General features: G+C 45.4%; 1 protein-coding gene across 3 annotated transcripts in view; it reads right to left on the reverse strand.

Annotated features, from left to right (window-relative positions):
* The window catches only part of CRACR2B (calcium release activated channel regulator 2B), a 49,015-nt gene that overhangs the window by 18,757 nt on the left and 17,461 nt on the right, over positions 1-12,797 (reverse strand). For all 3 annotated transcript variants that reach the window (XM_054198816.1, XM_054198815.1, XM_054198817.1), the window contains exons 3-8: positions 10,189-10,444; positions 8,572-8,683; positions 5,710-5,881; positions 3,373-3,519; positions 2,997-3,087; positions 2,774-2,866 (exon numbers count right to left, since the gene is read on the reverse strand). In XM_054198816.1, the coding sequence (XP_054054791.1) occupies positions 2,774-2,866; positions 2,997-3,087; positions 3,373-3,519; positions 5,710-5,881; positions 8,572-8,683; positions 10,189-10,401 (828 nt within the window). In that variant the 5' untranslated portion in view covers positions 10,402-10,444. The remainder of the gene's footprint in view (positions 1-2,773; positions 2,867-2,996; positions 3,088-3,372; positions 3,520-5,709; positions 5,882-8,571; positions 8,684-10,188; positions 10,445-12,797) is intronic.

Here is a 12,797-nt window from a genome sequence, read left to right on the forward strand (position 1 = left end):
GCACAGAGAAGGCAAAATTGGAAGCAATTATTTCTCATCATGCCAGCACTGGGGAGCAAGCAATGCAATTAGTCAGGCATAGCTGAGGAAGCGCTTCAGGCAGCATGAGGAACTTGTTGCTGTCTGGCATTGTAGAAAATCAGAGTGCAAATGAGGGTCAAAGGAGGACTGGAAAAATTTGGGCAGAAGCAGGAGTGTGTCTGTTGGGACTTATTAAACACAATTGTTGAAATGCATCCTCTAGTTTGGGGGCTTCCCGGGCCCATGGCTGCTGAAAGGGAGATGTATCAAGGTGCTAGGGGTATCTCACGCTACACCTGGAAAGTCGAGTGATTGGGTAGCCTTTACTACTGTTGGAGACAGGGCCTCAAGGCTAGAGATGTTGCTTAAATGCCACTGGGGCACAGATGCACTCTAGGCAGCGTAAGACCCCAGCACAACTAATAAACCTGATTTGGGAAGTTTAAAGCCTGCTGTCACATATTCAACCAGTGATGTGATTCCTCACAAGTGGCTGGCATAGTCTGGGAAAGAGTCACAAGACAGACACAGCAGTCAAATCCGCCCATCTCAGATGACAAGTAGGGCATCGCAAGAAGAATCAGACTGACACTTCAGTATTTAGCCAGCCGTACCAGCTAAACAGGGCGCTCTGCTGAAGCTGGTGCCATGCAGAAATTGTGGTACCCATCTGAGAACTTACAGCCCCAAAACAAAATTATACAGTCCATGCTTGCAACCAGAGAAGAACACCAGGAACCAGTTCTGACCAGTGTGGCCAGTGTGTCAGCCTCTACATTTATACCTTCAACTTACCTTTTCTCTCAGCCCACCTTCTCCCCCTCTCAAAGGGAAAGTAAAGCAGCACACTGTGGCACAAGATAAAGTGCTTTTTTCTTATGACCCTGCTCTCTGCCAGCAACACACATATAACAGTTGTGAGCAGGAGTGAACAGAGCTGACCCTTCCTTGGTTCCTTGAAACACAAGCCCCACATCTCTCCCCGCTGGGGCTACAAGCGCAAGTCACACCTAGCTTTGCCTGGAGACTTCCAGTCCTTTGGACCTCAAGGGAAATTTGAGCATGACCACATATATTGAGCAGTGGAGTTGAGACTAAGACACAGCAGCCGCAGCCTACAGCCTTTGGATCTTTCAATAAGCCAGGGGACAGGCTTTAAGCAAAGCACCTGCCCCTCCCTAAGAAATCTCTCTCACACACAACTCTCCCGTTTATGTTGTCTGTACTTGGAAGCGACACCATGGAATAGCACGATTACAATACTGGTCTTACACCACAAGGGGGACCTGATTAACCACATAACTCTCAGGCTTGTACTAAGCAACGAGCATCAGAAATGACCATTCGACTAAGAATAAGTGTCCATATAGCCCAGTACTCTGCCTTGACCCCATAGCAGGAGGGGATCCTACCTGGGAAGACCATGCCTAGACCCCTAACTATGGTCCATTCCCCACATACACCCCCTGGAGTATGAGCATCTATGGTCCCTGGACTAGGGATGTTAGAGGCCACATACCTGGCTATTCCTCCTTTTAATAAACATTTACGAGCCTGTTGTCCATTTGTTTGTCCAATCCGTTTTTGAACTGCTGATACTGCCTGCCTCCTGCAGCAAAAAATCCAAAAGTTCACTAATCTCTGTGTAAAGGAGTAGGTTCTTCTAAATCGAATTCATATTGGTCTCACTGAGTGTCCCTCACCTCTGCTGTTGCAGGATTTAGAGGATAACGATTCTACATGGATATTATCCACCACCTTCCTGAGTCCATAAAGCTCACTTCTATCTTCCTCTCTCAGTCTCCTCCTCTCCAAAATCAAGTCTAGGCTGTCCTAGTTTCTCTTCCTAAGGCAGATGCTCCGTTACCTTCATACTTAAGAAGGACATAGTGGAGTTAGAGGAGACTAGAACTGCACACACCCATTGAGGCACATCAAGGGTGTGGGCAGCAGGAAAATGATGTCCCCTATCTTATTCTCAATATCCTTCCTGATCGCACCTAAGTTTTGCTGGATTTTGCAGCTGCTGCACAACGAGTTGATGATTTCAGAGAAGTGCTGTTTCATTCACATCGCAGATAGGTATCCAACTTGCATACCCCTGGTCGCCGGCATCTTACAGGTACTTCCTGTGCTTGTTTCTGGGGGGGTGTCATGTTTCAGTTCTCCAGACAAAAAGGAAAAAGATATCCAGAATGGACCATCCCATTCAAATGTCCATGCCAGGGCCGGCACGCTCCTTTGATCTTTTCTGTGATTGATTAATCAGTACGTCATTAGGTGCTGAAATGCGCATATAGAGTACGTACAGCCCTTAAGCGTCACAGAACTGTTCACTCTGGGTTATTCTGGAGCAACCAGAAAACACGAACTAGAGAAATTCGGCTCTTGTATGTCCATACACAGCTTGCTTTCACACCAGGAAAGGCTCCAGACTGGTAACTTCCAAATTTTTACTCTGTCTTCCTTGCCAAATAGTTATTGTACAACTGATAGGAAGATTGTGCCAAAAGAAAACAAAACAGATAAGAAAACGTGTGGACAAAACATTCACAGGAAGACATTACAGTTGAAGACAAACCAATCACTTGAAAAACCACTTCAACACCTTCAGAGACAGGAGAGAACTAGACTAGTAGACTAGCTAGTACCAACCCTCAGCAGATAAAAATGATTCTCAGTCAGAAAAGGTCTGATCAGAAAGACAATAGAAGGGGACATGCTTCTTTAAGAAGGATTTGGGTCCTGTTACCTTATTCTGGCGGTAGAGGATTTTCTCCAGCTCCTGCTCTTTGCTGCGCAGTTCCTTCTGGAGCAGATTACTCCTGTCATGTCTCAGTGCTTCCTGCAGAGGTAAAGATACACACCTGTGCGTACAACACTCAGCACAGTAAGAGCTGTTCCTTGGCCAGATGAGCCACCACCTCTACTTCAGACCAGAGAAAGTCTGGCTTCAGCCAAGAGAGATGAAGTACCTGGCAGATCAGTCTCTCCCTTTCTGCTTTGATCTGTTGCTCCATTTCTTCATAAAGGCACCTGACTTCTCGGTCATGGTCTGTCTCCTTCCTACAAAAGGCAAGGTGCACGCAGGTCAGGAGAGAGGAGGAGAATACAGAAAGAAAACAGGAGAGGAGGGTGGAAACAGATTCTCATTAACAGTTATGTGGCATTGTGTGGGATTTTAACCAGACCAAATGTTATGCATAGGCACTAACGCAAAACAAACCCATGGGGATCCGGTCAAGATAAAGAGTAATTTTATCACAGCAAGAAAAATCTCTGCATCCTGTAACCCAGTCTCTCCTCGCATTTGAGGCAGCATCCAGCAAACAACCATGGTGTTGTCCTTACCGTTTCAATGCCTGTTCCATAGACTCCTTCTCATGATTCACCTCCCTTATGTATGACGAAACACGCAACAGAAACTCTTCAAAATTGGATAAGAGCTCTGGACGCTCCTTTCGTAGCCGAGCCCAGAGTTCCCGAATCTCACGTGGACTGGAGCAAGCATACAAGAGAGAAGGAAAGCAAATGAGTTTCTGTGTCATCTTATGGAATGTTATTCCAACTCCAACATGCACTCGGGACAGACAAACTGCCCTTCTCCTGGGATGACCTCCATTACATCATCATAGGAAAGAGGGGAGTTGGACAGTGACGGAGCATGCATGTGCAGTGAGATCTAATGCAAGGTTAAAATAAAGGAAGTCATCTGAAAGAGGCAAAGAAAATTCTAGGAGGCAAACCTGGAATGATTATTTTTCAAGTATTCAGCAATAATAGATTTGTTGTCTAACCCAAGCCTCAAAGAAATGAACATTCAGCAAACTTGCTGTGAGCTATGGTCAAGCAGCAAACTGTTACAGCCCAGGGATTTTAGCATACTTCTCACGGGTGTTGCTCTCACACCAGAACTGTACTGGTGGATGCTACCATCCCTGTTATTTATTTATTTTACAGGTTTGGAAACTGAGGCACAAAAAAAAGAAGCAAGTTTGCCCAGGTGTCACATCAGGATAATAACAGAGGAAGCCCTGGAAAGTCTTATTTTTCTGAACCTGCAATATTGATTACACTGTTTTGGCATTTAATTCATTGTAACTTGAACACAGCACTTACAAACTGACTCTTCCCAAAACAGTCTTATAAGCTTCCAGACATCACTTCATGTTTTAAATCCATTAAATGCTTTGGAGGAACTACTTTGAAACGTACAGAATAATTAAACCTATAGACATTATCAAAGTAGGCATTTTTCTTTATCTATGTATTTGTCTCCCTTAATATTTTTGTGAGAAAACAAACTAAAAGAACAACCAAAAAGCTCTTGATTCCCCTGCCACCATTGCATCATAGTCTCCTTGTTCTGTCCCAAGTTGAAAAAGTTACTAGCACTTCATCAAAATCAGTGTTTTAAGATAACAGAACATACTAATTCCCATTAATAAAAAAGCCATTTCTTTCTAGCAAAACCAGTGAAGATAGATAGTTCAGATTCCTGCTCCAATCCCAATTAGCTTCTGGTTTATATTACTACTTTACAACAGCTGGCTTGGCACAAAGGCACGACATGAAGTAGCTACTGAACTCGTTGCATAAAACTGCAAGTAAGCGTTCAAAATAAAACATAGGATAATTCCACTTTAAGACTTGATGCTTCTCACAGAAGAATTATAAACACCAGAGGCTATTTTTCTAGAACAGTAATATGGCCTTTCACAGTGTCATTCCAGTATTTGGGGCATAACAGCTTTCCAGAATTTTTCAGGACAAGGGAAATTGTTTAGCATTAAAAAAAAAAAAAAAACCAACCATGCAGGTGTTCCACATAACAGTGCAAACAAGAGCAACAACAACAAAAAAATCTGTTTCACGACAGATGCAGCTCTGAAAGCAGCAAACTCCTTCATTCTCAGCTTCTGTCTCCAATGCTGTTTGTCTCCTGCCGCTACCCGGACTGCTCCCTGCAAACTGGCAACACTGTTGGACTACGATGCCTGAAAAAAAGGGCTGCCACAGATGCTGTTGGGCACCCCAGCCCCAGCAGATGTGCATCAGTAAGAACCACATCTTCTACGCATAATGCTTCACTTGGGAAGGCTCTAAAAAAAGACTGGATGACACTGGGGACAACAAACTCTACTGGGGCCACATGCAAGGGCATTAATATCAAATTTCAAGGTTCAGGTGAGCATCCCTTGCCCAGGTTAGCCTTTCACACTCTTCAAGATCAGCCCAGCCAAACAGCCCCTTGAGCACACATCTTTCACAGAGATTCTTAGGACTAAGATTTCCTCAACATGTGTGAACACTCAAACACCATTTTGGAACAGAGAGCACACTCATCCTCCTTACCTTGTCTAACCCTCACATGCCTCTTTTCATTTGCTGCACGCAGATGGGCTTCCACCAACTGCTACATTTTACAGCTGTAATATGAACTTTAGTTTGGGAAACTCTTTGTGAAAAGCACTGCACTAAAAGTAATTGTAAACTAATGAGAACACTCAGACTTCACTGCATTTGTTACCAAGCATCTGAAAATCCATAGCAGTAGAGAAAGTCCAAGCAGTTCTTCAGAGAGCAAGCGGCACAGTTCACCTCTTTGGTCTTTGCTGGTACTTTAAAGTTTTGGTATCACAATATCAAAACAGGGTAGAAGTAATGCCATGCGACTCCCCTACTTACTCGTCAAACATGTGGGCTGCTCCAAGCTGCTCCATCATAGAACAGAATCGTTTCTCTTCATCATCATCTGCTGGGTCCAAGTCATCTGACCAGCCTGACTCAAAGGTTTCCTCGTGTCTGGAGTGATCCATTCTCCCAGCCCCTTGACACAATTCAATCCCTATTAACTTTCCTGGTGTAAGGAGAGAGGAAGAAGGAGAGTACAGTAAAATTGGATGTCATTTAATAAGCTGCTATTTAAATGGCAGCCCAACAGAGCTCCATGAGAAGCTGCCTGCACGCTGCTGGTGTGGAATACAGCTCCTGGTCAGTAAAGAGCCTCCGTTCTGATGTCCTGAGTGATGTCAGCATCCAGTCTGCAATGCTGGGACTGAAACTGGCTCCCAGCCCTGGCTGTTAGGGCTCTGCTCACATCTGTGTGAAGATGACCTACCACCCACGGCCTTGGATTCTCAACATGCGAAGCATGCGGCTTTAGGTCACTTCACTCCCATAGAGCAGCACTGTGGGTTCAGTTGCCGATGATCCCACAAGCTCCCTCCGGGACTGCAAGCCCGGCACTGAATAACACCATGCCTTAGTCCCACAGCTTAAAAAAAAAGTGAGGAGATCAATACTCTTCCTTTCTCATGTGCTACGTCTGTTCTGATTCAAGTGCTATGGGACAAGGACCGCCTCTTGCTAGGATTGTGTAGAATCTCTGAACAAAACAAACTTACCTTCCAAACAACCCCTCCTGCCCCATCCCACGTACGGATGGCTTCCAGCTATCTGGATCCTGTTTCATGCTGAGACAATAACACCATGAGAACTTCATGCTATGCAAGGCATGTGACAAATACTGGTGCTGGGAACAAATTCTTCTCAAAGAAACAAATCAAGCAATCCTATCCATAACTCAGGCCTCCATCCTGTATACAGAGGTCAGACCTCCATTAGCGGCTACTCATCCTTTCCAAAACACATCTGCTTGGTTCAAAAGGCAGAAATGACATCCCAGCTACAGGGCCAGGAGCCAAGGATGTTCAGAGCATGGATGAGAATATTAAGCTGCTTTAAGGGGAAAAATATCTACTATTTGTGTACCTAGAGTCACTTCACTTGACCACTTCTTAGCTCCGTATGTCCAGAACCTAGACACTTCTCTGCCACTCTTAAGATGTGCTGTAAAAGAACTTGCAGTAAAAAAACTTGCAGTGTGGAGATACAGGTCCTATTCAGCTTAAAACCTGAGGATCAGGCAGTTAATTAAGAAGATGGTCTTAGATTAGGCACCTTGGGTGCCTGCTTTAAAGAAAGAGTCATTATCTCTCATTATCTCTCTTTTATAGCTGGGAAAATTGAGCTAGAGAATTAGCTGAAGATTGTTTTGACACTGTAGAAGGACCTCAGATTGCTTGAAATTGAACATTTTAAAGTATGCTCTTTTGTCAGTTGTGCAGATGCACCCTGTAACCTCTCAGACGCCATGCGAGGAGCCCTCTCAAGAAGCAGAGTTGATTGCAGCTTGAACTGCTTCCCTTGATTTCCCCCCTGCACACTCCAGAAGGAAGACGGCAATATGCCAGACTAAACTCTTCAGTTAGGGGCAAAGTCTGAAAAGGATTTCAATAAAGCCAGACACAAAGAACAACCATAAAGAAAAGAAACACAGAAATGAAGTGTTTTGCCTAGACTGGAACAAGTGCCACAGAGCCAGGCTACCAACAGAGGGTGGTCCTTGACAACTGGTGGCTAACACAAAGAGAAATCTTGCCTACCTCTGCCAGCAATAGCACTGAAGCAGGTACCCTCATGATGTCCATCTATGGCTATGGCTGGGACAAATGCCTCAATAAGATTTGGGAATAACCAAGTCATAACACAGAGGGCGCCGTCTATGTCAAGGTGGCCAAATGGCACCCATTCACCGTCTACTCTGCTCTCTACTCTGCTCTGGTGAGATCCCACCTGGAGTACTGCATCCAGCTCTGGGGCCCCCAACATAAGAAGGACACAGACCTGCTGGAGCAGGTCCAGAGGAGGGCCACAAAGATGACCAGAGGGCTGGAGCACTTCTCCTATGAAGACAGGCTGAGAGAGTTGGGGTTGTTCAGCCTGGAGAACAGAAGGCTCCGGGGAGACCTTATAGCAGGCTTTCAGTACTTAAAGGGGGCCTACAGGAAAGATGGGGAGGGACTCATTATCAGGGAGTGTAGCGATAGGAAAAGGTGTAACAGTTTTAAGCTGAAAGAGGGCAGATTTAGATGAGGTATTAGGAAGAAATTCTTTACTGTGAGGGTGGTGAGGCACTGGAACAGGTTGCCCAGAGAAGCTGTGGCTGCCCCATCCTTGGAAGTGTTCAAGGCCAGGCTGGATGGGGCTTTGAGCAACCTGGTCCAGTGAAAGGTGTCCCTGCCCATGGCAGTGGGGTTGGAACTAGATGATCTTTTAAGGTTTCTTCCGATCCAGCACTGGGCAGAAAAGCCCACACTCCAGAGATGACTCATTTCTGGCAAAGGCAACTGGAGACAGTTGCTGAGAGGCATATTTCTGTCCCCTCACCTAACGAAGGTCCTTATCCAGATGGACAACTGTGGATCACATGGCTAGATACAGACTGCAGTATGTACCATCTCCAGTAGGAGATGTTCGAAGCTGGCTCTACCAGGTAGGCAGGTAACAGTTGTAGAAGGTGGCAACACAAAGGCTCAGGAAGGGGGACAGCACCATTGCACACACACCTTCTCCAATGTTATTCACATAAGCATGAGGCATTGCTGGTACAGCTTCAGCAGAACCACTGCACTTTCTGTCTTACCAATGTAAAACATCATGCCACAGATGGGCTTTTTCATTCCTCTGCCTCTGTGCAGTCCTTACCTAGTCCCATGCTGAACTCCACAGGTGTCAGATATCCATTATTGTTCTGTTCCAGGCTGTCAAAAACAGCCTCCAGCTGTTCAAGGGTTAGGGGGAGCTCACTCTGAAGCCGCTGCAGAGACAAAAGAATGAACAAAATTAAGACATGACTCAAGTCTTCCCTGTGACTAGCTCCTGTCCCTGCTGTCCTCAGCTTTGGCCCACAGTGATGTGCCCTTTCAGCACTGCATCCTGGTGAGTAAGCGACCGTCTGCAAGTACAGATGAGCAATGACACAAATACCTGTTTGGGCCCACTGATACGGCAATGCTTTCCACTACTGGATGATTCAACCAGGACTGCAGAGAAGGAGCTTCAGGTTATTTTGTTTGGAGGGAGCTCAACCCTCTTCCTCCCTGACTTCAGAACCATTGCCTCTAGTTCACTGCCTGCCTCTCTCCACCCCTGCCCAAGCCCTGCCCAAAGGTGGCTGCCCCCCAGGGCACTGACAGCTTCCTGTGACCACTGCTGCTCCCAGGAGAGCTCTCTTTGGGCCCATCAGGTACCAGCTCCACCTCTTCGGCCAGAGAGAGAGGACAGACTTGTGGGTGTCTGGATTCAGTTCACAGCTCTTGCAGGAAATCTCGCAGATCATAAACAAAACATTCAGTCCATAACAGAGAGTTAACTTTCTTCTGTCATCTTCCACCTCTTGGGACAGTATCACTATTCCCACAGCACAGGCAAGGAGCAGAGAGACTTCCCTTCATAATACGTGTGTAGAGCACCTAGCATGAAGGGCACCCAAAGAAGCTTCCAAATAACAAGTGGCGTGGACTAAAACCTCACTATTGCCTGTTAAACGTGCAGGTTTAGATAAAAGCTTAATAAATATTTATTAACGTAACCATACAAAATTAGGCATCACACAACCCAAAACAAAGTGAGTCAATAATTAAACCAGCATAGACCTGCCAAGTGTTAATTACAGATGGAAGAAGAGATGAGACAGAAGAAAACAAATCTGCATGTAACCTTCCTGATAAATCATTAAAACAAAACTCACAAAGAACTACAGAGATTCTGTTAATAAATACTGTTTCTAACAGAAAGCAGCAAAATGCATTATACTAGAGCAAAGTTGAAGTTCAGGCCTACAGTGAGTTTTTGAGATCAGGCTTTAGCTATGATTGAGACAAAACAGTTATACATCTTTTTTTGTTAAGAAGCTGGTGAATTTTTTTTCATTGTTGACTGTGTTTTGGGGTGGTGGTAGTTGTTTTGTTTTGTTTTTTTTTTTATTAAATCAAAGATTTTTTTCTCCCCAGATTACCCATCCACTGCATGCTTAATGTTTGTAGGAACTCTTGCGAATTTTTTTATTTTATGCATTCCTTAAAAATTTGGAATTGCAGTCCTACTTATTCCAAGAATTCCCTGGACGTCCAAGGTGCTTCTGGGATTTTCGGTTCCTAGCAGCTGGCTGTGGCAGAATTTGCCTACCAGAAATCTGAATGTGACAGAGTCCACGTGCACACCCACGCTTGCCAAAAAGAAAGACTTGTCACATTCTCCCCTCTTCTGCCACTCATGACTTTACAGCTCCTCCCAGGAAAGGGGAAGGATTTTTTCCCTCACCTGCATGTCCACCTTGGTGATAAAACCCTTCTCGTCCTTGTCACACAGCTGGAAGAGCTCCCTTGCCTTCTCGAGCATCTCCACCTGCACATCTTCCAATTCGCTCATTTGGTTGGAGGGAGAGGCACCAGCAGCCACCCCATCCTCCTCATCCCCTTCCTCTTCTCCTTCCCAGCGGACGTATCCCAGAAGCGCTCCCCTCTGGTTCTCCATCTTCTCAAAGTCTTTTTGCCCAGGTCAGGAGCAAATAGAAGAACTGCAGGGCAGGAAACAGAGAAATCCCAGTCAAACACGACCCTCCACTTCCATCCCACACATCATCTAGTTATATGCCTTTTTGATTTGAAAGAAGAATACCCAGCCCCCATATCTGTTACTGAGGGAAGGTGGGGGGGGAAGACAGACAGTGTGCAGAGAATTTGCGTGAGAGGTACACACCATACATAGGTACACACTGTGCACAACATGGGCATAACCAAACCTACCACACAGCTGTAACCCTCCACACTGTGAGGGGCTCCAGACCCTACAGTGAGCAAGGATGCTCTTTTGCCATCTCTCCTCCTCAGGTTCAGACCTACAGGCCAGTCAGAGGTCTCTGCTGTTGAAACCCAGGTGCCAAGGGAAGGTTTCAGGGGAGATTAGAGGATGGGAAGGAAATACTAAAGCACACAGGTAAATCCACATGGGAGCACGGTGATAGTCTTGTGACCTGAGACGGGGGTTCGAACACCGTGAGCAGGGCCACCTCCCAGCTCTCGCACAGCTCCCTGGATACCCTGAGCACAATGCTTCTCTCTAGACTTGGTTCCTCTGGTCATAACTTGTGCTTTTCCTCCTCCTGTTGCTTTTCTGCACCTTTGAACACCAAACTTGCACCACAACTGCAAGAACATCCAGAGCTGGACAAAGGCAGAGAGGAAGAAGATCTGTGCAACTGACAGAGGAAAGAGAAGAAGGAATGTCTCTCCCAGCCCTCTCCTGCCCAGGTCCCCTAGCTGGCCTTCCACCTCCGACATTTTCTTGTTAACACTTCCCAAATAGTAACTCCATCTCCTTTCATGGTATTACAGCACAAATAAAGGTCAGACAATTCCTACACTGGGAAAAATTTAATTAGCTGGGAACTCCTGTCCCCTTTGCCTTCCAGCCTCTGTTATGAGAGCTCGTAAGCTGCCAAACAGAATTTTAATCTGAAATGTTCACCTTTATAGGAAGGAAACTACACGACTATGGAGACATTTCAGAGGCCAAAGAAAATAATTCCCATTACTTACAAATACCTAAACCAAAAAGGCTAGGAATGAGAGCACCCCCTTAAGCACAGCTCTGTGATTGTAAAGATGCATACAACACATCCCTACCCCAACCCACCTCCTGACTTACTGATGCCGTGTAACGCCTTCCAGACAGCTTTTCTTCAGCAACATCACTGCATTTTTTAAGCCTTGTTGCACTGATTGCTTTAGACTTCTCCTTCTGCAGATCTGCGTTCTGCATTGCAGGGCAGCAGTGAGCTGTGCAAGCAGGCTGAGAGCAGATTTAAACAGTACTAGACAAAGAACGCTTGAAGGTTGGTTTGTTTTTTTTTTCTTTTTTTTTTTTAATCTCCAAGAAATTCAAAGCCACGTACAGATGCCGTGATAACAAACAAGTTAATTCTGTTTGCACTCTTAGTACAATGGGAGGATAAAGAGCATGATGGCCCGTAAGAGTGTCACATGCGAGAACTATATGAAGCTGACACAAAAGGAGAAGGCAATTACGCACCACGCTATTTGACTCTGTTTATTACTGCTGGTTCGTGAGCCAGAGGGTGGTTCTGCTTCAAAGAACAAGCAGAACACTTCACTCCCCCTTTCAAATCAGTGTTTTTTCAGGGCACCTCCGTCTAGCGGCACCTGCGAAGATACTTATTTGAAACTCTGCAGAAAACTACCTATAAATAACACTACCTATTATATATGTTTCTAGTCAAGTAGATATTCCTGTCAAGCACTAGACACAGAGGTGGACACAAACTTTGGCGCACACTGCAGAGGAAAGGAGGGAAGAAAGCATGAAAAGTGAGAAGGCAAGGGGGTGTCTTTCTCTCTTGCTCTTTTTCAAACAAATCCTCCTACCAAGCTTTTTTTTGTGTTATGGAGCCAACACAGCAAAATTTGGAGACTAAAGCTTGATTCTCTCCATTAGCTGGACAGTCAGCTTGCTTCTGATGGCAAGTCTGTATGAGTTAGTAGTAAAGAAGTTGGAAAGAACCCCAGCTTACTTTTCACATTCAAGTAAAAGTTGCAAAGATGGCCTTGAAAGGAAAAAAAAAAAAAGATGCAAATATGCTGCGTAGATTTTACAGGTGATTACAGTAAGGAATCATATAGCCCAACTGATGAATGATAATTATTGGCTGCTACAGGCCACCTTGCTGAAGCTTTTTGCCAGATCCTTTCCTTCCGTGAAGACACAGTCTCAGCACAAGCAGCACCCTGAACTAGATGGTGAGTGCAGGCGACAGCACGGGGGAAACGAAATGGGAGTTCAAAGCAAAAGCCACGACAGGATTGCAGAAAACAGCCACAAGAAGAAAGAGTGCAAATAAGCAAAACGTTTTC

The sequence above is a fragment of the Rissa tridactyla genome, chromosome 4 (assembly GCF_028500815.1).
Source record: "Rissa tridactyla isolate bRisTri1 chromosome 4, bRisTri1.patW.cur.20221130, whole genome shotgun sequence".
NCBI lineage: Eukaryota > Metazoa > Chordata > Aves > Charadriiformes > Laridae > Rissa > Rissa tridactyla.